General features: G+C 43.0%; 1 protein-coding gene and 1 long non-coding RNA gene across 2 annotated transcripts in view; one reads left to right on the top strand and one right to left on the bottom strand.

Annotated features, from left to right (window-relative positions):
• The window catches only part of UBE4B (ubiquitination factor E4B), a 121,823-nt gene extending 113,786 nt beyond the window's left edge, over positions 1–8,037 (bottom strand). Inside the window, exon 1 of the mRNA XM_052653490.1 lies at positions 7,317–8,037. Within this exon, the coding sequence (XP_052509450.1) occupies positions 7,317–7,340 (24 nt within the window). The 5' untranslated portion in view covers positions 7,341–8,037. The remainder of the gene's footprint in view (positions 1–7,316) is intronic.
• Positions 7,610–26,491, top strand: part of LOC128061214 (uncharacterized) — a 42,153-nt gene continuing 23,271 nt past the window's right edge. The window contains exon 1 of the long non-coding RNA XR_008200715.1: positions 7,610–7,809. This is a non-coding gene — a long non-coding RNA (uncharacterized LOC128061214). The remainder of the gene's footprint in view (positions 7,810–26,491) is intronic.

Here is a 26,491-nt window from a genome sequence, read left to right on the forward strand (position 1 = left end):
GACCTTTCTTCTCCACTTTCACTCTTTCCCCCTTCATCTTTTCTCCTCACAGAAGCCTCTAAAATGATTCTCTTAAAACAGAAATCAAAATGTAAGCCCCATGAAGGCAGGGATTTCTGCTTATATTGCTCATTCCTATAGCCTCATGATCTAGAAGAAAGCTGGGCATATATGATGTATCATCATATACAAAATGTCACTGACTGTAAACTGCAACATTATTTTTTGCATTACCAAGGGGGTTAAAAAAAACCCACTACTTATTAAATCACAACAAAATATCTTAACAGACCAGACCAAAGTAGTAATCAGTTGTATCAGCCTTTCATTACTTTCAAATTTCTGAAAAGGTGATGTATCTCTGATCTTCAAATGCATTGCTTGGATGTGAAAGGCAATCCTGCTAACTGTATGTGCTTTGTGCTAAGTCACTTCAGTCATATCTGACTCTTTGCGACCCCATGGACTGTAACCCGCCAGGGTCCTCTGTCTGTGGGATTCTCCAGGCAAGAATACTGGAATGCGTTGCCATTTCCTCCTTCAGGGGATCTTCCCAACACAAGGATCAAACCCTTGTCTCCCACAGCTTCTGCAATGCAGGTGGATTCTTTACCACTGAGCCACTGGGGAAGCCCTCTACCTGTATGTTCAATTTCAAAATGTGACACAGTTTCGGAGACCTGTGGATTTCTGCCTTTCTATGGCTCCCTAATGCACTTGGTTGTTGCCTGGCAATAAAATATGAACTTGGCATTTCCCTGGTGGTCCAGTGGTTAAGAATCTGCCTTCCAACACAGGGGCCTCAGGTTCCATCCCTGGTCAAGGAACTAAGATCCCACACGTCATGGAGCAATTAAGACTGCACGTGCGTGGCTACTGAACCCTCAAGCTCTGGAACCCACATATCACAACGAGACAAGCCCCAGGGCCCCAACAAAGAACCCACAGAAACCAAAATTAAAAACAAAATATGAAATCGTGGTCATTCTTTCAACCATTTTCTTTACTAATATGAAGTTGAGACCACCCCTCCCACTGCCATTTTCATTTCTGTTTTTCATACAAAGTAACATTTGCTTTCACTGCTGATCAAAGTATAATTTGGGGGAAGGCATTTAACATGGCGGGCTTCCCAGGTGGAGTAGTGATAAAGAATCCACCAGCAATGCAGGACACCTCAGGAAGATCCCCTGGAGGAGGAAATGGCAACTCACTCCAGTATTCTTGCCAGAGAAATCCCAGGGACAGAGGAGCCGGATGGGTTACAGTCCATGAGATCACAATAGAATCAGACACAACTGAGTGACTGAACACATGTGCATTTAACATGGCAACTAAATTGATCATGCATAATGCTCAACTGAAGGCCAACAACATGAACAGGTATAACCAGGTTTGCACATAAACAGGAAATGACAACTGTGTCACAACTGCCACCTGGTCAGCCGCGATTACACCAAGAAGCATCCCAAGCTCAATGATTCGAAAAGGTAAAGGAAAAAAAGGGGGTGGGGAGCATCTCAGAACTGACTAAAACTAGTGGCGCTAGTGGTAAAGGACCCTCCTTCAATGCAGAAGACTTAAGAGATGTGAGTTCAATCCCTGGGTCAGGAAGATCCCCTGGAGCGGGAAATGGCAACTCACTTCAGTAATCTTGCCTAGAGAATCCCATGGACAGAGGAGCCTGGTGGCCTACAGTCCACAGGGTCACAAAGAGTCGGACACAACTGAAGCGACTTAGCACAGTAGCACGGCACGGGGAGCGTCTTAGAACTGACTGAAACCCAGTTAGAACTCAGTAAAGGTTTCTCGAGTAAATGAATGACTTCACCTCCTGTCACTGTGTCCTTGCTCATCTCCAATCACACTTGACCCCCATGGTATTCCTGAAGCAGCAGGGGACGTGCTCCTGGTTTCTGCTGTCCCCTATTCTTTCGAACACTCTTCCCCCCAGATGGCTCCGTCATCTTTTAAATTTTTTTCCAGAAGTCACCTCCCAAAATTGCACACATTTCTCTTATCCTTACTGCTCTCCATCCCTTTATAGCCTATTTTATCTTTCTCCATGGTACCATCACCATATGACATCTTTTTAAAATATTTATTTCTTTATTTTTGGCTGCACTGGGTCTTTGCTGATGCAAGCAGGCTTTTCTCTAGTTGTGATCTGAGCGCTTCTCTTGTTGTGGAACACAGGCTCTAGTGTACACAGGCTTCAGCAGTTGGGGCTCACAGGCTTAGCTGCTCCAAGGCATGTGGGATCTGGCTGGACCAAGGATCGAACTGGTGTCCCTTGCACAGCAAGGATTCTTAACCACTGGACCAGCAGGGAAGCCCACCAAATGACACCTTATGTGGATATTTATCACGTCTCCTCCCACCAGAAAGAAGCCCCATACCAGCAAGTCTCACATGGTGTCTGACATGTAGCAAGTAAACAGCAAATATCATTGAAGGAGCTGCTACAAGAAGCTGTCTCCACCTAGACACACCCCAAGTACCATCTCAGAAAATGCTCTGTGCACGAAGCAAAGGCCTGAAGATCCAAGGACCCCCTCATCAGAAATCCTGTCGTCTTTTCCCCCTAAAACAGTAGAAGGCTACTTGATGAGCTCCACTCTTAACGATAACAAAGGGTTACTGCTTCCAGTTTCCATCTCAAAAGGGAAAATAAAAATGCCGTAACTATTACAACTTGCTCAGATTATTCTTTTGGAGGAAGTTTAGTAATAAGATTAAGAACTCTGGAATCTGACTCTGGATTAGAACCCAGGTTCTACCACTTCCTAGTTGTCTACTTTTTGGCAAACTGCTTAATTGCTATCAGCCTCAATTTTCTTATCTGTAAAAAGGGGATAAGAATACCAACTTTACAGAGCAATTTAAGTGCTTAGCACATATTAAGAATTCATAAATATCAGCTAACATCATTACCATTCTCTGTCTCTTAGCTAAAATGAACCAAAAAGAGTTGAGAAAGAGTCTGGAGAGGTAACATTCCACTCTCCTACCAGGCTTCAGAAGAATCTTGGTTATAAAGTGAGGGGCAGCAATTATCTACTGGGGAAAAAAGTGAGCTTAGGTCATGAGGCCTGTACAAAGAAATGGTCAGAAATGGAGATGCTAGAGTAGAAAAGCCAAGGATAGGGGCCTCTATGTTGGGTCATCTTTCAGTGACCCAAAAAAGTATCTCCTTTCTCCACAATCTGCTCCTTGTTTAGAATTTCTTCTCTCTCCTCCAATCCATCCTTCTCTCAAACTAGAAATCAAGGGGTTATCTTTTTCTTTCCTCCCCTGCCGCCACCTCCTTCAAATCAACCTGAGCATCAGAAGTGGCTTAACTTAGATCCTCAGTATTTCTCCTGTCTGCTCTCCCCCATTCCCACTGCCAAGGCCTTTGGACTCCATTGCTCGGCTCCTCAATAGCAACAGAGATCTCTGACTGCCTCTCCCAGCCTGCAGCCACCTTCTTTCCACCTACCTTCGACACCTTGCCAGTCATCTAATCCCTTAAAACCCCTCAAAGGCCTGTTACAGTCTTACTGGGAAAGTTCAAACACCTGAGCATTTCTGAATACTGTCTGAGATCTGGCGCCTGTCTGCCTGTAGCCACTCCCCCAAAAATCCTATCTCCAGGCCACTACTTGCAGTTTCCTGAGCTCCCCAGTTTCACAGTCCATTCCAAGAGCCCTTTGCCTGACAACTACTGCTCAGTATAAAGACCAGTTTTCCTTTTTTTTTTGGGGGGGGGGGGGGGTCGGGGGGGGGTACTCATGAGTCATCCGGGTTCCTAGTTCCCCAACCAGGGATCAAATCTGTGCCCTCTGTGGTGGGAGGGCAGAGTCTTAACCACTGGAACACCAGGGAAGTCCCCAAGCATCACTTTTTCTTGAAAGTCTTCAATAAGATGCTATTCCACCAGGGTTCCCTTCTTGATTTTCTTACGAGTCTTACTGTGCACATGTCCAAAATAACTCTTAGCACCCTGTATTGTAATTGCTGGACTCCTAGCTAGCCCTACCCATTCCCCAATCCCATAATAATTTCTTTAAGAAAAAGACTGTTTCTCTTAACCTACCTAATACATTGCTGGGGATGTACAGGATCTTTTTAAGAAACAGTTGTTGAGTGAATGATTATTGGAGGAGTGTGATGAGAGTCAGCACCAAATTCATGAAGAACAACACTTTTACAGAAAAGTTATGCAGATCAAGCATGTTAGTAGGATATTTATAGAGAAGCTGTGGTGAATTTATTGCCAGTTGTTAGGCAGTAAAATACAGTAAAAAGAGCTTTTAGATCAGGAACCCTGGGTATGAACTCCAATTCTGCCACTTCTAAGCCAGGGCACTATGAACTTAACCTAAATCTCAGTTGCTTCACCTATAAAACAAGGAAATTTGAAGGACCTGCTGAACTGCTCTGTTTTATCAAATGAAACAATGGTTGTAAAGTGACTGGCACAGAGCAGGCTTCTAAGACTGTTAATAAATAGCGGTCCCCTTCCACCGAAAAAACTGCTAAAATATCCAAGGTCACACATTCTGCATTTGGGAAGGAAGACAACTTCTAAAACCTTTACCACACCCTGAATCCCAGCCAGCCCTCTTGAAGATGAACTAGGTCATAAAGATTTTGCCAAAAAAAAAAAAAGAAACAAAGCAAAGCACATCATTTCCATGAAAACACATCATCACCACAGTTGCAAACAGTTTAAAATACCTGCTCTAATCACAGCATTATTTTGATATTAAAACAAATAAACAAACATGAGCAGGGTACAGGATGAATGCACTGTAAATAATGACGCCTTGAAATGCGGTTCCTGGAGAGAATAAACTTAGTCATGGATCTGCTCTATGGAGCAAAGGACTCATTGTAACGTGCTATAGAAACAGTAATGAAGTTAAAGAAATACTCTGCTTAGCACAAGAAAGGAAAAGTACAAGAACTCAAGGTGATCAATGAGAGGGACTAAAAAGTAGCCATAATGTACAATCTTCTAAAGCTACTAGCCTGGCTATGATGACGACGATGATGATTTAGTAGCTAAGTCGTGTCTGACTCTTACAACTCCAAGGACTGTAACCCACCGGGCTCCTCTGTCCATGGAATTCTCCAGGCAACAATACTGGAGTGGGTTGCCATTTCCTTCTCCACGGGATCTTCCCTACCCAGGAATCAAACCTAAGTCTCCTGCACTGCAGGCAGATTCTTATCCGACTGAGCTACGAGGGCTGAGCAGCCTCTATTTTTCATGGATTACATTCTCATCTATTTCCATTTTGCTAAAATATAAAATCCTGTCTTACCTGATTCCCTAATTTAGATTGAAAGGTCACTGTGTTGACTGTTTTACACCCTGAGATGCATGTTTCAATGTTCAACAACATAAATGTATTATCTAACCAAATCAATGTCGCCTACCACACCTATGACACAAGTTTCCACCAACAGAGTAACAATAAGGCAAAAGCTTCAGAAATCTCTGTTAAGAACTGTTCACCTAATCCCAGAATTAAAGGAAATGGATTTTTTTTAAAAATTAAACTTTTTTCCCAAAAAAGATTTGTTCTAGATTCTGTTGAGAGTAAAATTACTGAACTGTCCCTTTGTGGTCAGGCCAATTAATTTGTTGAACATAATTTTATACTGATCTTGTATTAGTGAATTAAAATTTTCATATTTAATATTCTGTTGACCTTGAAAAATATCTATCTCCTCCACAATGATTACATTTGTTCCTTATATGGTCAAAAAAGTTAATACCTTCCCTCAAGGACTGGGTAAAGTGAAAAGCTGCAGTTCAGATTATACAGCTCTTTAACTGGTTTGTATGCTTTAATGGTCTGAAAACAATTTCTTGGTGAAAACTCAAGAATGTAAAAACTTCTAAACCAGGAACTATTTAGAGAATGTCAAGAAAAATGTAATTTCTACTACTTAAAAACTCTTGGCCTTAAGAGAAATGATCCATGAGGATTAATATTTTTTTAAGGAGGGGGGGGTGCACTTTTAAAAAACTACACAAAATGGAGTGCCTCTAAGAGGATCTCTTGATAATTCCTACATGAAAGAAGCTGTTCAATTTTTTTAAATTTAAGATTACATTACTGATGCATTTAGAAAAGAAAGTCAGTAATACAGAATGGGTAATCCTGACTTTCTAAACAGCCAGGTATCAAAGCAACAGAATTATTTGCTTCCTTTCCTACCTGACCCTTAGCCCACCACTCGCCTGCCTCACTCTGGAGAATTTTAGTCGCGAGGTCAACATATTGACTACTCTGTAGCAAAAACTGAAGCATGGAAGTTTTATGGTACAACCAACCTGACTGACAACTACTTTTCTAATACTGTATGGACAGAAGTTTTACAAGAACCAGTGGAAGAAATGGTACGTGGAAGGGGTCCTGAACGAGAAACTCATTTTTTTTTTTTTAAAGAGGTGGGGGGAGTCAACAGAATCACAGGAAATTCCCTGTACCCTAAATGTCAGCTTTTAAGATTATTATTAAATAATCTAGAAAACATCCAGAAAGGGATCTGTAAGAATTCTTTCAGAAATGGTAATAGGGGAAATTTTCAAAGTTATTTGCTTCCACTTGCTTCCTGCTCAGTGTGTGCTACAGCAAAACACTAGTTTGAAAGGGACAAAAACTAGAAAAAATCACGCTGCAAGAGAAGTACGCCAGAAGCCATTACTGGTCTGTTAAACTGCTAAATTTTAACTGTAATTCACTAAGCTATTGAGAAGACACACATTTTATTAAATATCAAAGAATCTGTTCGTAGGCCACCCCCAAACACACACGTAACGTTTAATCAACTTACACAATGAAGTGTCCACACATACTCGGGATTTCAAATCCATTTAAAAACATACACCCATACATTCTGATTCCACCCAAAATTATTCTTTCAATCTCTGCAGTAAGGCGCGCGCGCGCACACACGTACATGCGCGCGCGGGCGCGTATACACATACACACACACACACACACACACAACTTGATGTAAATCTAACCCTTCTAGCTTAAATACCCTGAAAAACAGAATAAAAACCTCAGTATATTCTCCTCTTCTTTAGACTCTAAAAGAAAACTCGAAAAGAGGCAAATGGAATACAGGATGCAAAAAGAAGGCAAACAAATGTAAGAGAATACAATCGGAGACCCTCTTAAGGACTCATTTTATTCTTAGATGTCATCTCCATTGCTGACCAAAGGCCAGGCACCACTGGCGCAGTACCATGCCTACCCAAAGCGCCAAAGAGTTGCCAACTAATCTCCCAAGGTGTCCCCCAACCTCCTCACCTCATCAGCGCTCAGCTCCTCCATCGCTTTCCTCTTAATGGTGAAAGGCGTTAGGGAGAGATCTTCCGTTCTTTGAGACCAGGGCGGGAGGAGAGTGGTAGGTGTCTATCGGGCTGTCTGGTCCCCCGAATGGGGGAGGTTTCAGAATTGCATAGTCAGAGGTTAAAAAATAAGAACACGAGAGGCACTGAAATGCCTTGGCGTCGGTCACTCCAATCGCCCCAGAGATTCCTACAGCTGCTGCCGCCTCCAGCAGCCTCCTTTGACCGCCACTGCTGCTGCTACAGGGTTTATCTTAAGGCGCCACTTATTTACCCTCTGCTTCCCAGGTTACCCAGACTAAGGAGCTCGGTCTCCAGCTCGCCTCGTGCCCGGAGCCTGCTGGGTCTTCGTGGTGGTGGCGCGGCAGCTGCGCTTCCTCAGCAGATCCTGCTCTCCTTCCTACCCTTTGACCCTGGCGGGAAGTGTTCAACTGCAGAGTGGGTGCCCCAAGGTAAGGAGACCCCACAGCCGCCCAGGCAGAGCCCAGCACTGAGGAGGGAAGCTCCTCCCCTCCCAAAGCAGGCCGGCCACGCCCCTCCTCCACGGCGGAGCTTGGGCAGGGGGGAGGGGGAGGACCGGACTCTCGAAGCTTTCGCTGGTAGAGTAAATCCGCCTACCCCTCCACCCCTACTCTTACCCCTCGCCCCACCAAGTATTATTCATCAAAACAACAGGGCGGCCATCTTTGAAAGGGATCACGTGACCTCTCCAGAGAGGCGGGGCTTCTGGCCCTAGCATGAGGCAGCCAATGGGCCGCGGGCGTCGCGCCGCCTATTTCCTCTCGCCTGCGTCTCCTCCCGCCTCCACCCCACCCTCTCCCCCGCAGCAGCGCGGGGCAGAGGGAGGGGCGAGTGGGGCCGCGGGCGGGCCGGCGGAGCGCCGAGGGGGCGGGGCGGCGTGGTGCCATGGCGACGGCGCGGGCGGGGGCGCGGCAGGCCGGGCCCAGGTAGATTGCCGGGACCGCCACGCGGGCGGGCGATGGCGGAGGCCTCAGGGCTGGGTGGCTGCACCAACAACGGGAAGATTGGCCAGAAGGGGACGCCTTCTGGCGGCCCCGGCCCGCAGCAGTTCCTCAGTTTCCAGGTTCTTCCCTTTAGCGACTCACAAACGCCTGGACTGTACACGATGCTGCCCAAACGAAATAAAAGAAAACGAAAAATGTCTGCTTTCTGGGGCGAGCGTTCACTATCACCCTAACCGCTCGCATTTTGAAAAACTTCAACGTAGACTCTTACACCTTCCCAGAGAAAGCCCATTTAGAAGAAAACTTTAACACAAATAGAACTTCATTTTGCTTTGTCCTTTTAGAGAGTTTCAGATTTTTTTAAATAAAAAGGTGTGTTCCAAAGTGATGGCGAATTTGAAAGTTTAAATCAGTTTGAGACCAAGAAAATTATGAAGTGCATATACAAGGCAGACTTGTGGAGCCAAGAAAAGGAAACCATTGCCCTTACCTGAACAAGAATGCAAAAATTTTTAATTGAAATAAATGTAATTAACGTAGCAACATACTATGTTTTTAGGTGTACAACAATGATTTGACATATGTATATATTGGGAAATATAAACACATAAGTTTAACATCCATCACCACACATAGTTTTGTGGTTTTTTTTTTGTTTTCTTGGAATGAGCAGTTTAAAGACTTATTCTCAACAACTTTCAAATGTACGCTACTGCTACTGCTGCTAAGTGACTTCAGTCGTGTCCGACTCTGTGCGACCCCATAGACGACAGCCCATCAGGCTCCCCCGTCCCTGGGATTCTCCAGGCAAGAACATTGGAGTGGGTTGCCATTTCCTTCTCCAATGCATGAAAATGAAAGTGAAGTCGCTCGGTCGTATCCGACTCTTAGCGACCCCATAGACGACAGGCCATCAGGCTCCTCCATCCATTGGATTTTCCAGGCAAGAGTACTGGAGTGGGGTGCGATTGCCTTCACAAATGTATGCTGCTGCTGCTGCTGCTGCTGCGGCTAAGTCGCTTCAGTCATGTCTGATTCGGTGCGACCCCATAGACGGCAGACCACCAGGCTTCTCCGTCCATGGGATTTTCCAGGCAAGAGTACTGGAGTGGGCTGCCATTACCTTCTCCAAAATGTATGCTACAGTATTGCTAATTATAGTCTCCATGCTGTACATAACATCCCCAGGGACTATTATAACTGAGTTTGTACCCTTTGACCTCCATTTTGCCCACGCACTGTCTGTCTCTGGCGACCATCAATCTGGTCTCTGAAGAATGCAAATATTTTATAATATACAAATCTAAACAGCAGTCAATGTTTAACAGTATCATGAAATTACAGATTTTGCCTTGTATGAAGAATATACTGTTTGGGATGGTTTGCTGCTGCTAAGTCACTTCAGTTGTGTCCGGCTCTGTGCGACCCCAAAGACAGCAGCCCACCAGGCTCCCCCGTCCCTGGGATTCTCCAGGCAAGAAAAAATTGCATTCCAGAATTTAAAGAGCCACAATTTTTTTTTCTGCTACTTACTTAAAATAGTAACCTGACACCTAGGTATGTAAGGAATTTGTAAGTAAAATTAGACCGCATGTCTTTGCATATTATCTGCTCTCCAAGAAAGAAATTCTGTGTAAGTCAGAAGTGAGACTTCTGGTGACATTGGTATTTTAGTACATTTAACATAGTCATTGCAATATAATTTATATTTCGTACAATTCACCCATTTAAAGTATATGATGGTCTTAGAAAATTCAGTTATTCAACCATCATCACTAATTCCAGAACATTTCATCACCCCAGAAAGAAACCCTATGCCTGTTAACAGGCATTTTTCCCTCCCCTCTCTTGGGGCAACCACTAATCTGTTTTGGGTAATTTCATGGATGGCACTAGTGGTAAAGAACCTGCCTGCCTATCAATGCATGAGGAGTGAGAGATGCAGATTCAATCCCTGGGTCAGGAAGATCCCTTGGAGAAGGAAATGGCAACCCACTCCAGTATTCTTGTCTGGGAAATCCCATGGACAGAGGAGCCTGATTCCTAAAATGTTTATGTTCAGTCTTGCCGTCTCCTGTTTGACCACTTCCAATTGACCTTGATTCATGGACCTAAGATTCCAGGTTCCTCCACAACATTGTTCTTTATAGCATCAGACTTTACTTTCGTCACCAGTCCCATCCACAAGTGGGCATTGTTTTTGCTTTGGCTCTGTGTCTTCATTCTTTCTGGAGTTGTTTCTCCACTCTTCTCCAGTAGCATATTAGGCACTTACCGACCTGGGGAGTTCAACTTTCAGTGTCATATCTTTTTGCCTTTTCATACTGTTCATGGGGTTCTCAAGGCAAGAATACTAAAGTGGTTTTCCATTCTATTCTCCTGTGGACCATGTTTTGTCAGAACTCTGGAATGGGTAGCCATTCCCTTCTCCAGGCGATCTTCCTGACCCAGGGATTGAACCCTGGTCCGTGGGCAGATTCTTTACTGTCTGATCCACCAGGGAAGCCCTAATCCTAATAACCTCCTGAACTAATACCATTACGTTGGTGGGGTTTCAATATATGAACTTGAAAGGGGACACAAACATTCCACCATAATAATATTCAAATGTCATAGGAAAGGTCCTTTTCATTTTGTTGTTCGAGAAAGTGAAACTGTTAATATTAAATGGGCTGCCCCAAATGAAATGGGGAAATGATTAGGAAGCTTCCTTCTGAATTCTTTCCCTATCACCCAAATATCTCTGACTATGTATTTATAAGGACACGATATCTAGCACAAAATGAGTATTCAAAAAACACAAGATAAATTACTATTTACTGAGTAGTGATACTGTGAAGATTATGCCGCAGTATTTTGTTTACCAGGAACTCCATGTCCTATCCTGCTTTAACATTTTATGATTTATGACTTCTTAAAATAACTTTATTTATTTGCTTTCAGCTGTGCTGGGTCTTTGTGCTGCATGGCCTTTTCTCTCCCGTTGCCATGAGTGGGGGTACTCTCTGGCTGTGGTGCTCAGGCTTCTCCTTGTTGTGGCATGTAATGTTGTGGACCCCAGGCTCTACGGCACATGCACTTCAGTAGTCACAGCACACGGGCTTGGTAGTTGTGGTTCCTGGGCCCTAGAGTACTGGCTCAGTAGTTGTGGCACACAGGCTCAGTTGCTCCATGGCGTGTGGGATCTTCCCAGACCAGAGGTTGAGCCCATGTCTCCTGCATTGGCAGGCAGATTCTTTACCACTGATCCACCAGGGAAGTCTGATTTATGACATTTTGAATTTCTGAAAGAGTTCACCTTTAAAGCTATCTCACCACTTTTTTTTTTAACTTTTTATTTTTTAATTTATTTATTTCCCAGGCAAAAATACTGGAGTGGATTGCCATTTCCTTCTCCAGGGGATCTTCCCAACCAGGGATTGAACCTGCATCTCCTGTGTCTCCTGCATTGCAGGCATGTTCTTTCCTCATTGAACCATCAGGGAACACAACTGGCTGGTAGCTCAGATGGTAAAGAATCTGCCAGCAGCGTGGGAAACCTGGGTTCAATCCCTGCATCGAGAAGATTCCCTAGAGAAGGAAATGATAACCCACTCCAGTATTCTTACCCAGAGAATACCATGGACAGAGAAACCTGGTGGGCTATAGTCCATGCGGTCACAAAGAGTGGGACACAACTGAGCAACTAACACTTTCACTTTCATCAAGGGTCAACCCCTGCACTGAACTCTGGATTCCTCTCCCTCCCACCTTCTTAAGGACTTTGGTCCAAGATTTATCCTCTTTCTTCTGCACCATCATTTTCTTTCTCCCCACTGGACACGTTTCTGCTCTAGGAACACTAACTTTAAAAACCCTACCTTGACCCTACATCTACTTAGGGCTATGTCTCTTTTCTTTGATTCCCTTGACAGCAAAACATCTCAAAAGGTATTTTGCATGTTATTTCCAGGCTTCCCAAGTGACATAGTGGTAAGGAATCCACCTGCCAATGCAGGAGATGTAAGAGATGCATGTTTGATCACTGGGTCTAGAAGATCCCCTGGAGAAGGTAATGGCAACATACTCCAGTATTCTTGCCTGGAGAATCCCATGGACAGAGGAGCCTGGCAGCTACAGTCCATAGGGTCGCAAAAGAGTGGATCACGACTGAGCACACATATATATGTATTATTTCCATTCCTCCCTTACTCTTCAGTCCAGTCTATCCTCTGTCTGTGCCATTCTGAGAAAATTCTCTTGTTGAGATCTCCTAAGACCAGTTTCACTTCTGTGTCCAGTATTTATCAGCATCTCAGTCGCATTTGATTCAGATGAGCACTTCTGAAACACTTTCCCCATTATTGCCTTTCATAAGGTCACAGTTTCCTGGGTTTCCTCTTGCCTCACTGAAAGTTCTTCTTTAGGTTCATTTGCTGCTTTCCCCCAAGCTTTAAATATTGTAGAGCCGCAGGCTCAGTGCCAAGCCCTCTTCTGTCTGCCAACATAAGTGCTGGAGATTAAAATAAGTCCAAAAAGGGAAATAATGCTGGAGATCAGTGTTTTTATTTTAAAGAGGATGGTCATAGAAATGAACCTTTTTACAAAACAGAAATTGAGTCAGAGATGTGGAGAACTCACTTATGGTGACCAAAGGGGATAATGGGGTGGGGAATAAACTGGGAGATTGGGATTGACATGTACACGCTACATATATAAAAAGTAACTAATAATAAGAACCTATAGTATAGCTCAGGGAACTCTATTCATGGCTCTGTAATGACCTATATAGGAATGGAGTCTAGAAGAGAGTGGATGTGGCTTCCCAGGCAGTGCTAGTGGTAAAGAACCCACCTGCCAATGCAAGTTAGATGTAAGAGATGCAGGTTCGATCCCTAGGTTGGGAAGATCCCCTAGAGGAGGGCACAGCAAACCACTTCAGTATTCTTGTCTAGAGAATCCCATGAACAGAGGAGCCTAGCAGGCTGCAGTCCATAAGGGTCACACAGAGTCAGACACAATCGAAGCAACTTAGCACACACACACATATGTAAATGTATGGCTGATTCACTTTGCTGTACAGCAGAAACTAACACAATATAAATCAACTATACTCCAAGTAAAAAATTAATTAAAAAAAAAAGGTGGTCAGAGAAGATCTAACTCAGCAAGTAGCATTTGAAGAAAGACCTGAAGGGATGGAAGAAGAGAACCAAGTAGACATCAGCGGGAGAGCATGAGGAGTAGAGGGAATAGAAAGCCCTGAGTTGGGAATAGGCCTGGCAAGGGGCCAGTGTGCCCAAAGCAGAATGAGTGTTGGGGAAAGTAGAAGGGGATGTCTGTGGCTTTTTACTCTAAGATGGGACCTATTGGAATATTTTGAACAGAGGAGTGATCTGATCTACCTGGTGTTTTAAAAGGATCACTCTCTTGATGTTATATTGAAAACAGACTGTGAGGAACAAGAGAGAGAAGCACAGAGACCAGTCAGGTGAGAGATGCAATGCTACAGGTAAGAGGTGCTGAGGGCTCAGACTAAGGTGGCAGCAATGAAGGCAGAGAGAAGTGGATTTTTTTTTAATTTGATTGGAGTATACTTGCTTTACAATGCCATGTCAACCTCTGCTGCACAGCAAAGTGAATCAGCCACTCTGCATATGTCTTGAAGAAACAGCCAACAGAATTTGGGAGTGGGGCAGGAGAATGAGAAAAATGAGAGAAGTCAAGGATGATTCCAACTACTATTAGAGAAAGAAGTTGCCATTCATTAGATGGGGAAGACTATGGGTGGAGCAGACTTTAAGGGGAGATTAGGAGTTCGGTTTGGGGCATATTAAGTCTAAGATATCTACTAGACTTCGAAGTAAAGACATCAGATAGGTGGCTGGCCATATACATCTGGAGACAAATCCAGACTAGAGACATCAGTTGAGCATCTCCGATGCATAGATGAAATCCAAAGTCATGAGGTGTGTTGAGAGACTATAGTAAGAAATCGAAACTGTTAGCCACTAAGTCATGTCTGACTCGTTTCAACCCCATAGGCGCCCCTGTCCGTGGAATTCTCTGGGCGAGACTACTGGAGTGGGTAGCCATTCTTTTCTCCTGGGGAGCTTCCTAACCCAGGGACCAAACCTGGGTCTGTTGCATTACAGGCAGATTCTTTACTGTCTGAGCTGCCAGGGAAGCCCAGTAAGAAACGAGCTCTCCAGACTGAGCCCTGGGACATCAAAGTTGTCTATTGTGACTCTTACTTGGGCTTAAGATTCAGAATTTCTCTTGCTTGGAGTATGATTTTGTTTTCATAAGGTTACTTGATTTTGCCTCATGTCTGGGGTTGTTTGATATACTCAGCAGATGTGGTTAACCAAAGCCAAGAAAGAAAACCAGTGCTGCTGACTCAGTCTGTCATCTGTTCATGAACTTAGTAACCACTTATTGAAAGCCTGTGATGAGCAACAGAGAAGGCAATGGCACCCCACTCCAGTACTTTTGCCTGGAAAATCCCATGGACAGAGGAGCCTGGTAGGCTGCAGTCCATGGGGTTGCTAAGAGTCGGACATGACTGAGTGACTTCCCTTTCACTTTTCACTTTCATGCATTGGAGAAGGAAATGGCAACCCACTCCAGTGTTCTTGCCTGGAGAATCCCAGGGACGGGGGAGTCTGGTAGGCTGCCGTCTATGGGGTCGCACAGAGTCGGACACGACTGAAGCGACTTACCAGCATGATGAGCAAAGTACTATGCAAGATACAAAAATGAACTGGTGAATAAGACATGCTAAGTGTTCTCCTACCCATAAGATACAGTCAAGGAGAGAAATCAAACACATACACAATTCTCCTGGGCATATATATATCCAGAGAAAACTATAATTCAAAAAGATACATGCATCCCAATGTTGACTGCAGCACTATTTACAATAGCCAAGACATGGAAACAACCTAATGTCCATTAACAGATGAATAGGAAAAGAAGATGTGATACATATATAAATGGAATACTACTTAGCCATATAAAGAAATAAAACATTCCATTTATGCCAACATGGATTAGTGAAAGTTGCTCAGTCATGTCCAACTCTTTGCGACCCCATGGACTATACAGTGGGTAGCCTTTCCCTTCTCCAGGGAAACTTCCCAACCCAGGGATCCAACCCAGATCTCCTGCATTGCAAGCAGATTCTTTACCAGCTGAGCCACAAGGGAAGTCCAAGAATACTGGACTGGGTAGCCCATCCCTTCTCCAGAGGATCTTCCCAACCCAGAAATCAAACTGGGATCTCCTGTCTTGCAGGCAAATTCTTTACCAACTGATCTATCAGGGAAGCCCACAAAGTGTTTAAGTGCCATAAAAGAAATTATAAGGAGGAATTCCCTGGCAGTCTGCTGGTTAGGACTCTGCACCTTCACTGACAGAAGCCTGGGTTCAATCCCCAGAGAGCTAAAATCACACACACACACACACACACACACACACACACAAGTTCCAGGAAGGCACTAGAGAAACCAACAGGATAAAGAGACTATTACTTCTGGTTTGGAGGGCATTGCTCTGACTCACTGAAGCAGGCAGGTATTCTGAAGATAATCTACTCAACAGCCTTCCTCCCAATGATCTCAACTAATGTCAGTATTTCCCCACATTTTAAAACATGATCTCCTGAAAAGCCGGAGCATCTTGACCCCACATTTCATTTTACAGCCAAATGAGCTGACTCCATCTCTTTTCAATAAAAAAATTTCTATTTCTTTTATATGTACTTAAAATTTAATATTAAAAGTTTCACTTAATTTTTAAAACCTAATGAACAGTTGCATTTGAACAAAAATAAGATTTAACATGTTTGCAATCAGATGAACTACTCTCAAACTCAATATCTACATTTCCTCATTAAGTGAAGGGTATTATCTGCATAAAACTCCTGTTGTCTATATTTTCGTCATGTCACCTACTTTCCTCTCTCTCTGCTCTGAGAAAAGAACTGATAAATGTGTCAGTGAGCGTAACAATGGAACATGATAGAAGAAACCACCTCACAGAGGAATAAGTCACTCACATCAGATTCAAAGGGCTTGGAAACAATATTTTTTTAATTTAAAAAAAAAAGGGGGTTGGGGAGAAGAGTAAAGTACATCACAAACTAAAAAAATACTAATTGTGTCCCATTCCCCTACTTCTCCTCTCTTAATATTTCCAGTAGCTTCAAATGTGACCTGGCTGACATCACAACAGACCCAACAGAGGCAAAAAAAAATTTATACACTGAATTTGGGAAAGCATTCAAAAAAGTATAATTTGTTTTGTTTTATAAGGCTATAAGTTCAATATGAGGGAAGGATAAAGACAGCATATTCCTGCCTCTGGCAACTTCCAGCAGTGTGTGTGTTTAAGAACAATTGAGGTGGTCCAATGGTTAAGAATCCTCTTGCAATGCAGGGACATAGGTTTGATCCCTGGTTAGGGAACTAAGATCCCACATGCCTTGGGACAACTAAGCCTTCGAGGCAATTACTGACCACGTGTATCACAACAAAGATCCCACGTGCTGCAACTGAGACCTGACGCAGCCAAATAAATAAATAATTTTTTTTAAAAAAAGAGCAATTGGAGAGGAAATAAAACCATTACAAAGAAGGCAAATCAATGATGTAAACTGTAAAACATACATGCATTTCAGTTTTTTGCAATCACATAAGAATCACGTTTTCATCAACATTATATCTATGTTTTAAGAGATCCGAAAATGTGTATGAGGTTCCAGGATACAGTTTTAGTTTGCACAATTCTGAGAAACAGGTTTTTAAGTGATGTTCTAGAACATTTCTCTGCAACTGGACTTAATCACGGAGGTAGTGCCTTTGTTTCTGGAAAATTGTGCCAACGATAAAAATAGCAGAGCAAACAGTGAAAGATCTTTAACTCTTACCCATTTCTCTAAGGGTATCTTTTTTTCTCTATTTTAAAAAAATGTTTTCTTGTGAAATATAACACATATACAGAAATAGGCATAAAGATGATTATAAATTAAACCTGTATATTCACCACCTTCCAAAGAAGCCTGCATTAGTAGACCTTAGTCACCTCTCAATCACAACCCTGTCCTTTATGTCTCGTGAGGTCACTGTCCTGACTTCCGTGGTGATCATTTCCTTGCTTTTATTCACAGATAAACACTCTTCAAAGTGATGAGGTAAACCTACAACTCCTCATAAAAAAAAAAAGATTCACCTAATTTTATGGCTACTGACTTTTATATTCACAGAAAACATTTTCATGGAGGGAGATAGGATTGGAAATGTACCTGTTAAACAACCTAAACCAAAGCTTGTTTATTGTTACTGGTTAGAAGACTCTTTTACAAAGGGCCCAAAATATTGCACCCAGAAGATATAATTGAATAGTAATGAGTACATCAGGTAAGTCTCAGAAACAACCTGTCATCTGTGGCAAACTGAAGAACTTTCAAAAAAAGGGAGGCCGGGAAAATAATATCCTATAAAAGATCTCAGAAAATAAAGTAGAGCTTCTTGCCCTGGGAAGATAACAAGAGTGAATATAGAGAGCATTCATTGGGAATCCCCTGGCGGTCCAGTGGCAAGGACTCAATGCTTTTACTGCCTGCCCCAGTTCAATCCCTGGTCTGGAAAGAAGATCCTGCAAACTGCAGTGCAACATAAATAGCATTCATTTTAAGTGTATCTACTGAAGTCAAGATCTGAAACTCCAGAAGAAGAGGTTATAAAGTAACAATAGTGGGACTTCCGTGGTGGCCCAGTGGCTAAGACTCAGCGCTCCCAATGCAGGGGGCCTGGGTTCAATCCTTGGTCAGGGAATTAGATTCCACATGCTCCAGCTTTGTTCACATGTCATAAGTAAACGATTCTGCAACTAAGACCTGAGGCAGCTAAATAAATAAAAAAAAAATTTTATATAAAGTAAAGTAGTAATAGTCAGCAAGTGGGATCGAGGGGACTTTTTGAAGTGATGGACTTGCTCTGAAACTAGATGGTGAGGATGGTTGCACAACTATAAATGGACTAAAAATGATCACACTGTACACTTTATAATAGGTGAATTTTATGGTATGTAAATTGCAATTCAATAAAGCTATTAAAATTTTTTAAAAAAACACAAACAAGAATCTTATTCTAAGTAATTGCATTTTTATTACAAGCCAAATTGAATTGCTTGTCCTCCTCCCCATCCTGTTGCTTCTTCTTTTTCCTTTAAGTGCATCCAGAGGATGTAGATAACAGAGGTATTCTTTTGCTAAGGATGAGCCTTTCTTGCTGGTTGTCTGAAGTGCCAACATCTGCTAGTGATTTCATGGAAAGTTCTTTGATCAGTGCTCCTTTTAAATAAAAACTTGAGAGATGCAGAGTCAAAATCCATGAAGTTTCTTTATGAACAATAGAAACATTGAGCTTATGTTTTCATTTCAGTTTTAGTGAGGTATAATTGACACATAATAGTGGTCTTAATCAAGTTTTCTATTTGACCCAGCTGGTTGGCAAGTCAAAACCAGAATCTGGCACATCTTGTCCCGGAGGCCATGCCTTATCCTGGGAGATGATGTGGAGCCTTGAGAAAAAAACATGTAACTCACAGAATCCGAAGATGGAGAGTGGTGTTTTCAACTCCCTTTTTGTCAAGTTCTTTCCTCACCTCACTACTATAGTTAGAAACCAACACATCTGAATTCAGGACCAGTGACCTGGACCTAGGGATAAAACTGCTGTTTGTATGGAGCCTTGGAATATACAAAGTTCATAGCATCTTAAGTGTCCCTGGGTTCCAAACAACCTGCACGTACAAGCACAAAGTGTTTATGGAAGGAATGAAGAAATGAGTAACTGAGAGTTTTCTCATAGACATAGTCTCCTGGTGTTCTAGTGGCCAAGATAGCAGATGTAAGGGGAGAAGCGTGCATGAGGAACAAGGGGCAACATTTTATGAAGCAGCAAAGTTGACCCAGGATGAAGTGATGCATTATGTGGGAAATATTAAATGTTCTCCAGCAAAAGTTCACAATTACAAGTATAGACTCTGGAACCCAGACTTTTAAGTCTGACTTCCTTGGTGATCCAGTGATGAAGAATCCACCTGCCAATGCAGGGGACATGGGTTCAATCCCTGGTCAGGAAACTAAGATCCAACATGTTTCAGTTCAGTTCAGTTCAGTTGCTCAGTTGTGTCCGACTCTTGCGACCCCATGAATCCCAGCATGGCAGGCCTCCCTGTCGAACACCAACTCCCAGAATTTACTCAAACTCATGTCCATCGAGTCGGTGATGCCATCCAGCCATCTCATCCTCTGTCGACCTCTTCTCCTCCTGCCCCCGGTCTCTCCCAGCATCAGGGTCTTTTCCAATGAGTCAGTTCTTCGCATGAGGTGGCCAAAGTATTGGAGTTTCAGCTTCAGCATCAGTCCTTCCAATGAAGACCCAGGACTAATCTCCTTTAGAATGGACTGGTTGGATCTCCTTGCAGTCCAAGGGACTCTCAAGAGTCTTCTCCAACACCACAGTTCAAAAGCATCAATTCTTTGGTGCTCAGCTTTCTTCACGGTCCAACTCTCACATCCATACACAACGACTGGAAAAACCACAGCCTTGACTAGACAGACCTTTGTTGGCAAAGTAATGTCTCTGCTTTTTAATATGCTGTCTAGGTTGGTCATAACTTTCCTTCCAAGGAGTAAGCATCTTTTAATTTCATGGCTGCAATCACCATCTGCAGTGATTTTGGAGCCCCAAAAGATAAAGTCTGACACTGTTTCCACTGTTTCCCCATCTATTTCCCATGAAGTGATGGGACCAGATGCCATGATCTTCATTTTCTGAATGTTGAGCTTTATGCCAACTTTTTCACTCTCCCCTCTCACTTTCATTAAGAGGCTTTATAGTTCCTCTTCACTTTCTGCCTTAAGGGTGGTGTCATCTGCATATCTGAGGTTATTGATATTTCTCCCCGCAATCTTGATTCCAGCTTGTGCTTCTGCCAGCCCAGCATTTCTCATGACGTACTCTGCATAGAAGTTAAATAAACAGGGTGAAAATATACATACAGCCTTGATGTACTCCTTTTCCTATTTGGAACCAGTCTGTTGTTCCATGTCCAATTCTAACTGTAGCTTCCTGACCTGCATATAGGTTTCTCAAGAGACAGGTCAGGTGGTCTGGTATTCCCATCTCTTTAAGAATTTTCCACAGTTTATTGTGATCCACACAGTCAAAGGCTTTGGCATACTCAATAAAGCAGAAATAGATGTTTTTCTGGAACTCTCTTGCTTTTTCCATGATCCAGCGGATGTTGGCAATTTGCTCTCTGGTTCCTAAGCCTTTTCTAAAATCAGCTTGAACATCAGGGAGTTTACAGTTCATGTATTGCTAAAGCCTGGCTTGGAGAATTTTGAGCATTACTTTACTAGCGTGTGAGATGAGTGCAATTGTGTGGTAGTTTGAGCATTCTTTGGCATTGCCCTTCTTTGGGATTAGAATGAAAACTGACCTTTTCCAGTCCTGTGGCCACTGCTGAGTTTTCCAAATCTGCTGGCATATTGAGTGCAGCACTTTCACAGCATCATCTTTCAGGATTTGAAACAGCTCAACTGGAATTCCATCACGTCCACTAGCTTTGTTCATAGTGATGCTTTCTAAGGCCCACTTGACTTCACATTCCAGGATGTCTGGCTCTAGGTAATTGATCACACCATCGTGATTATCTGGGTCATGAAGATCTTTTTTGTACAGTTCTTCTGTGTATTCTTGCCACCTCTTCTTAATATCTTCTGCTTCTGTCAGGTCCATACCATTTCTGTCCTTTATTGAGCCCATCTTTGCATGAAAAGTTCCGTTGGTATCTGTAATTTTCTTGAAGAGATCTCTAGTCTTTCCCATTCTGTTGTTTTCCTCTATTTCTTTGCATTGATTGCTGAGGAAGGCTAACCCACGTCCAAGGTAAGAGAAACCCAAGTAAGACGGTAGGTGTTGCAAGAGGGCGTCAGAGGGCAGACACACTGAAACCATAATCACAGAAAACTAGCCAATCTGATCACATGGACCACAGCCTTGTCTAACTCAATGAAACTAAGCCATGCCATGTGGGGCCACCCAAGATGGACGGGTCATGGTGGAGAGGTCTGACAGAATGTGGTCCATTGGAGAAGGGAATGGCAAACCACTTCAGTATTCTTGCCTCGAGAACCCCATGAACAGTATGAGATGGCAAAATGATAGGATACTGAGAGAGGAACTCCCCAGGTCGGTAGGTGCCCAATATGCTACTGAAGATCAGTGGAGAAATAACTCCAGAAAGAATGAAGGGATGAAGCCAAAGCAAAAACAATACCCAGTCGTGGATGTGACTGGTGATAGAAGCAAGGTCCGATGCTGTAAAGAGCAATATTGCATAGGAACCTGGAATGTTAGGTCCATGAATCAAGGCAAATTGGAAGTGGTCAGACAGGAGATGGCAAGAGTGAACGTCGACTTTCTAGGAATCAGAGAACTAAAATGGACTGGAATGGGTGAATTTAACTCAGATAACCATTCTATCTACTACTGTGGGCAGAAATCCCTTAGAAGAAATGGAGTAGCCATCATGGTCAACAAAAGAGTTCGAAAGGCAGTACTTGGATGCAAAAACATGCCTCAGTGTGTCTAAAAAAGGAAAGAAAGAAAAAAATTTGAAGTTTAAACACTGTCCTAAAATTTACAGATGCGGCACAGTGATGAAGAATCTGAATGCCAACGCACAAGACACAAGAGATGAGGGTTCGAACCCTGAGTCAGGAAGATCCCCTGGAGAAGATAAGGGCAATCCATTCCAGTATTCTTGCCTGGAAAATCCTATTGCAGAGGAGCCTGGCGGGCTACAGTGCCTGTGGTCGGAAAAGAGTTGGATACGACTTAGCGAGTATATACAAACATTCTATCAATACTGACTCTGTGATCTCGGGCAAGTTACTTAATGTAGGTAAATAAGACAATTTATGTCTAAACTGTCTCATGTGTAAAATTGGAATAAGGGACTTCTCTGGCAGTCCAGGGTTAGGACTCCTTGCTTCTACCGCAGGGGGCGTGGGTTTGATCCCTGGTTAGGGAACTAAGATCTCACATGCCAAATGGCCATAATAATAATTATGGAAATAAGAATGGTAGCTCTTACATATGTTATGAAAATCAATGAGTTCAGCTCTGTAAAGTACTAGAACTTTGCTTGACCCATTGTAAACATATATAAGTGTTTTATTATTATCAACAATTTTTTCAACTTCCCTTTTAGCTTTTTCCATTCTTCCCTATATACCATACATACCCTTCCATACTGAGACTCATTCTTCACTACCAAAGATATCTCTTCTCAGCTTGATATCGTGTCCTCCGTCACTAACCAACTTTGTGACCTGCACTTACCCTTTCTGAAACTCAGTATCCTCATCTGTAAAATGGGACTAAGACAACATTGCCATGTTAACTTCAGTGGAGCCAAATGAAATCCCCCAAGCAAAATGAAAATCCTGTCATCCACTTCATTAGTTAGAAAGCTAAATGACAGCTCCTCCTGAGAAATAAGTGACTAAGTAAATTGTGGTAAGTTGCTAATTTTGATGATATCAAGGATAGAGCTAGGTTTTGTAGTACCTAAAACAAACAATTTTGGAAGTTTTCTTTAAGAAAACAGAATATAAAATTAGCCTCAAATGTCAATTTTAAAAATCAGAAAAACAACAAGTTTATTATCTGCCTCTAAATAACTGTTTTCTGCAACATACTCATCACCTCTTCATCAGTTCAGTTCAATTCAGTTGCTCAGTCATGTCCAACTCCTTGCGACCCCATGGACTGCAGCATGCCAGGCCTACCTGTCTATCACCAACTCCCAGAGTTTACTCAAACTCAAGTCCATTGAATCAGTGATGTCATCCAACTATCTCATCCTCTGTCATCCCCTTCTCCTCTTGCCTTCAGTCTTTCCCAGCATCAAGGTCTTTTCAAATGAGTCAGCTCTTCACATTAGGTGGCCAAAATATTGAAGTTTAGCCAGAAATTTAAATCTTTCAACTCACTCCCTTTTTAAAAAAAATTTATTTTATTCAAGAATAGCTGATTTACAATGTGGTGTTAATGACTGCTGTACAGCAAAGCAATTCAGTTATACATTCTTTTTCATATTTTTTTTATTATGGTTTATCACAGGATATTGAATAAAGTTCCCCTGCTATACCGTAGGACCTTGCTCTTTATCCATTCTATATATAGTAGTTTGCATCCTCTAATTCCAAACTCCCAATCCATCCTTTCCCCATGGCAATCACGTCTGTTCTCTATGTCTGGACTCCCTCCTTTTCTTAAGCGGGTTATCACATAATTTCAGGAACTAGTCACACTTATTCAAAAATTATCCGTATAATAAGCTGCTTCTTTGGGTATAACTTAAAAACGACTTTAGGGGGTTACAATTCACTCCTTTTCTTAGATTTTATTTATTTTTATTTTGGTTGTGCTCAGGCTTTCTCTAGTTATAGTGAGTGGGTTACTCTCTAGTTGTGGTATTCGGGCTTCTCATTGAGGTGGTTTGTTTCCAAGCACAGACTCTAGAGCACGTGGGCTCAGTAGTTGCTGTGCAGGCTGAGTTGCCTCCTGGCATGTGGAATCTTCCTGGACCAGGGGTTGAGCCTGTATCCTCTGAATTGGCAAGCGGATTCTTAACCACTGGTGCACAGGGGTGTGCTGTGCACTAAGTCACTTCAGTCATGTCGGATTCTGGGTGACCCTGTGGACCATAGCCCGCCAGCCTCCTCTGTCCATGGGTTTCTCCAGTCAAGAATACTGGAGTGGGTGGCCATGGCCTTCTCCAGGGGATCTTCCTGACTCAGGGAATGAACCCAGGTCTCCCACATTGCAGTGGATTCTTTACAGCTGAGCCACTAGGGAAGCCCAAGAATACTGGAGTGGGTTGCCATGCCCTTCCCCAGGGGATCTTCCTGACTAAAGGATCTAAGGTACCCAGGTCTCCTGCATTGCAGGCGGATTCTTTACCAGTTGAGCTACCAGGGAAGCCCTCTTGATGTTAAAGTCATTTATTTGGCTCTTTTTATGACTTCACTTTTTATGACGTTTGCTTCATATCCTCAGTACCTAGTTAGTAATACTTGTTGAACATCTCCTAATGCCCACTGAATTGAATTAAATCTAAGCAATTGTGATAAAAAGGCATCTAACAGTTAACTATAGTAAATCTTCATGAAGATGGCCTCTTGCATTTTAAAATGACAGAGGGATCCTTGGCATAATATATTTTCTTGCTTGTTTTATGGAAGCATTCCAAAATGTCTTTCCAAATTGATATTAAAGCAGTGGGGCCTAATTTACAATACATTTTTGTCTTTGTCTTTGATTCCTAGCACAGAGGTCCAAAAACCCTTGGAGTTTATTGAGTGATAGTGTTGCAGGGAAGAGCCAATTCTGACTCCATGATAGACCTGGTTCTTTGACTTTAACCTTTGCTTTTCGTTGCTTTTGTTATTATAATCATACATAAGGACCTGCCTCTGGGAACCCTGCCCCTCCCTGAGGTTGGCCATTCCAGGAAATATTTGCAAGATTGTTGTTGTTCAGTCACTCAGTCCTGTCAGACTCTGCGACCTCATAGACTGCAGCACGCCAGGCTTCCCTGTCCATCACCAACTCCCAGAGCTTGCTCAAACTCATGTCCTTTGAGTTAAGGACACCATCCAACCATCTCGTCCTCTGTCATCCCCTTCTCCTCCTGCCTTCAATCTTTCCCAGGGTCTTTTCCAATGAATCAGCTCTTCACATCAGGTGTCCAAAATACTGGAGCTTCAGCTTCAGCATCAGTCCTTCCAATTGTCAGGTAGTTAGAATAGGAAAAAGGAGTCCAAAATAGCAGTGGCTAAAAGACAAAGGAAAAAGCCTGTGAACATAGAACAAAGGAAGGTCCGAGGACCAGGACTAGAGTGAGAACCTCAGGTGAAACAAACAGCCCTTCTGGCTAGCCCAATTTACATAGGGCAGGCTCAGGGGGAGGAGGAAAAAACATAAAAAGAGGAGCCAAAACTGAGCTTCTTTCTTCTCTTCCTCTTTGGGTCGGCCTGCCCACATGCCTTGAGGTTGTATTTTCCTTTGCTTGCCAAATAAAACTGAGCTGTAAATGAGCTGTAACACTGGTCCACTGTTTCAAATTTTTGCTGCGGCAAGACAGAACCAAGGAAATTACACACTCCCCCGACACAATGAATACTCAGGATTAATTTCCTTTAGGATGGACTGGTTGGGTCTCCTTGCGGTCCAAGGGACTCTCAAGAGTCTTCTCCAGCACCACAGTTCAAAAGCCTCAATTCTTCAGCACTCAGCTCTCTTTATAGTCCAACTGAAACTGTTTACCACAGATTGTGACTCGAACCCACCTGGCTGGGACTCAAACCCAGCCAAAACCCATAGTACCTGGTTTCAGGACCTAATGAAGCTCAGGTTCTTGATGTCTGATCACATAAAGAATTTAGTGAGAGACAAAATGATAGGTAAGAAGAAGTGGATCTATTCAGATACAAAAAGAAGCGCACTTCACAGACAGTGTGGGCCATCGCAAAGGGTGAATGTGGCGGCTGTGAAATGTGGCATAGTAAGTTTTTAAAGGCTGGGTAATTCCATATGCTAATGAGTGGGAGGACTATTCCAATTATTTTGGGGAAGGGGCAGAGATTTCCTGGATTTGGGTCACCGCCCCCTCCTTGGTCTCATAACAATGTCTTTGGAAAACTCAGCAGTGGCCACAGGACTGGAAAAGGTCAGTTTTCATTCCAGTCCCAAAGAAAGGCAATGCCAAAGAATGTTTGAACTGCCACACAGTTGCACTTATTTCAGGTGCTGTCAAGTTCAGTTCAGTTCAGTTCAGTCGCTCAGTCATGTCCGACTCTTTGTGACCCCATGAATTGCAGCATGCCAGGCCTCCCTGTCCAACACCAACTCCCAGAGTTCACCCAAACTCATGTCCATGGAGTCGGTGATGCCATCCAGCCATCTCATCTTCTGTCGGCCCCTTCTCCTCCTGCCCCCAATCCCTCCCAGCATCAGAGTCTTTTCAATGAGTCAACTCTTCACATGAAGTGGCCAAAGTATTGGAGTTTCAGCTTTAGCATTAGTCCTGCCAATGAACCCCCAGA

The sequence above is a fragment of the Budorcas taxicolor genome, chromosome 16, assembly GCF_023091745.1.
Source record: "Budorcas taxicolor isolate Tak-1 chromosome 16, Takin1.1, whole genome shotgun sequence".
Lineage (NCBI taxonomy): Eukaryota > Metazoa > Chordata > Mammalia > Artiodactyla > Bovidae > Budorcas > Budorcas taxicolor.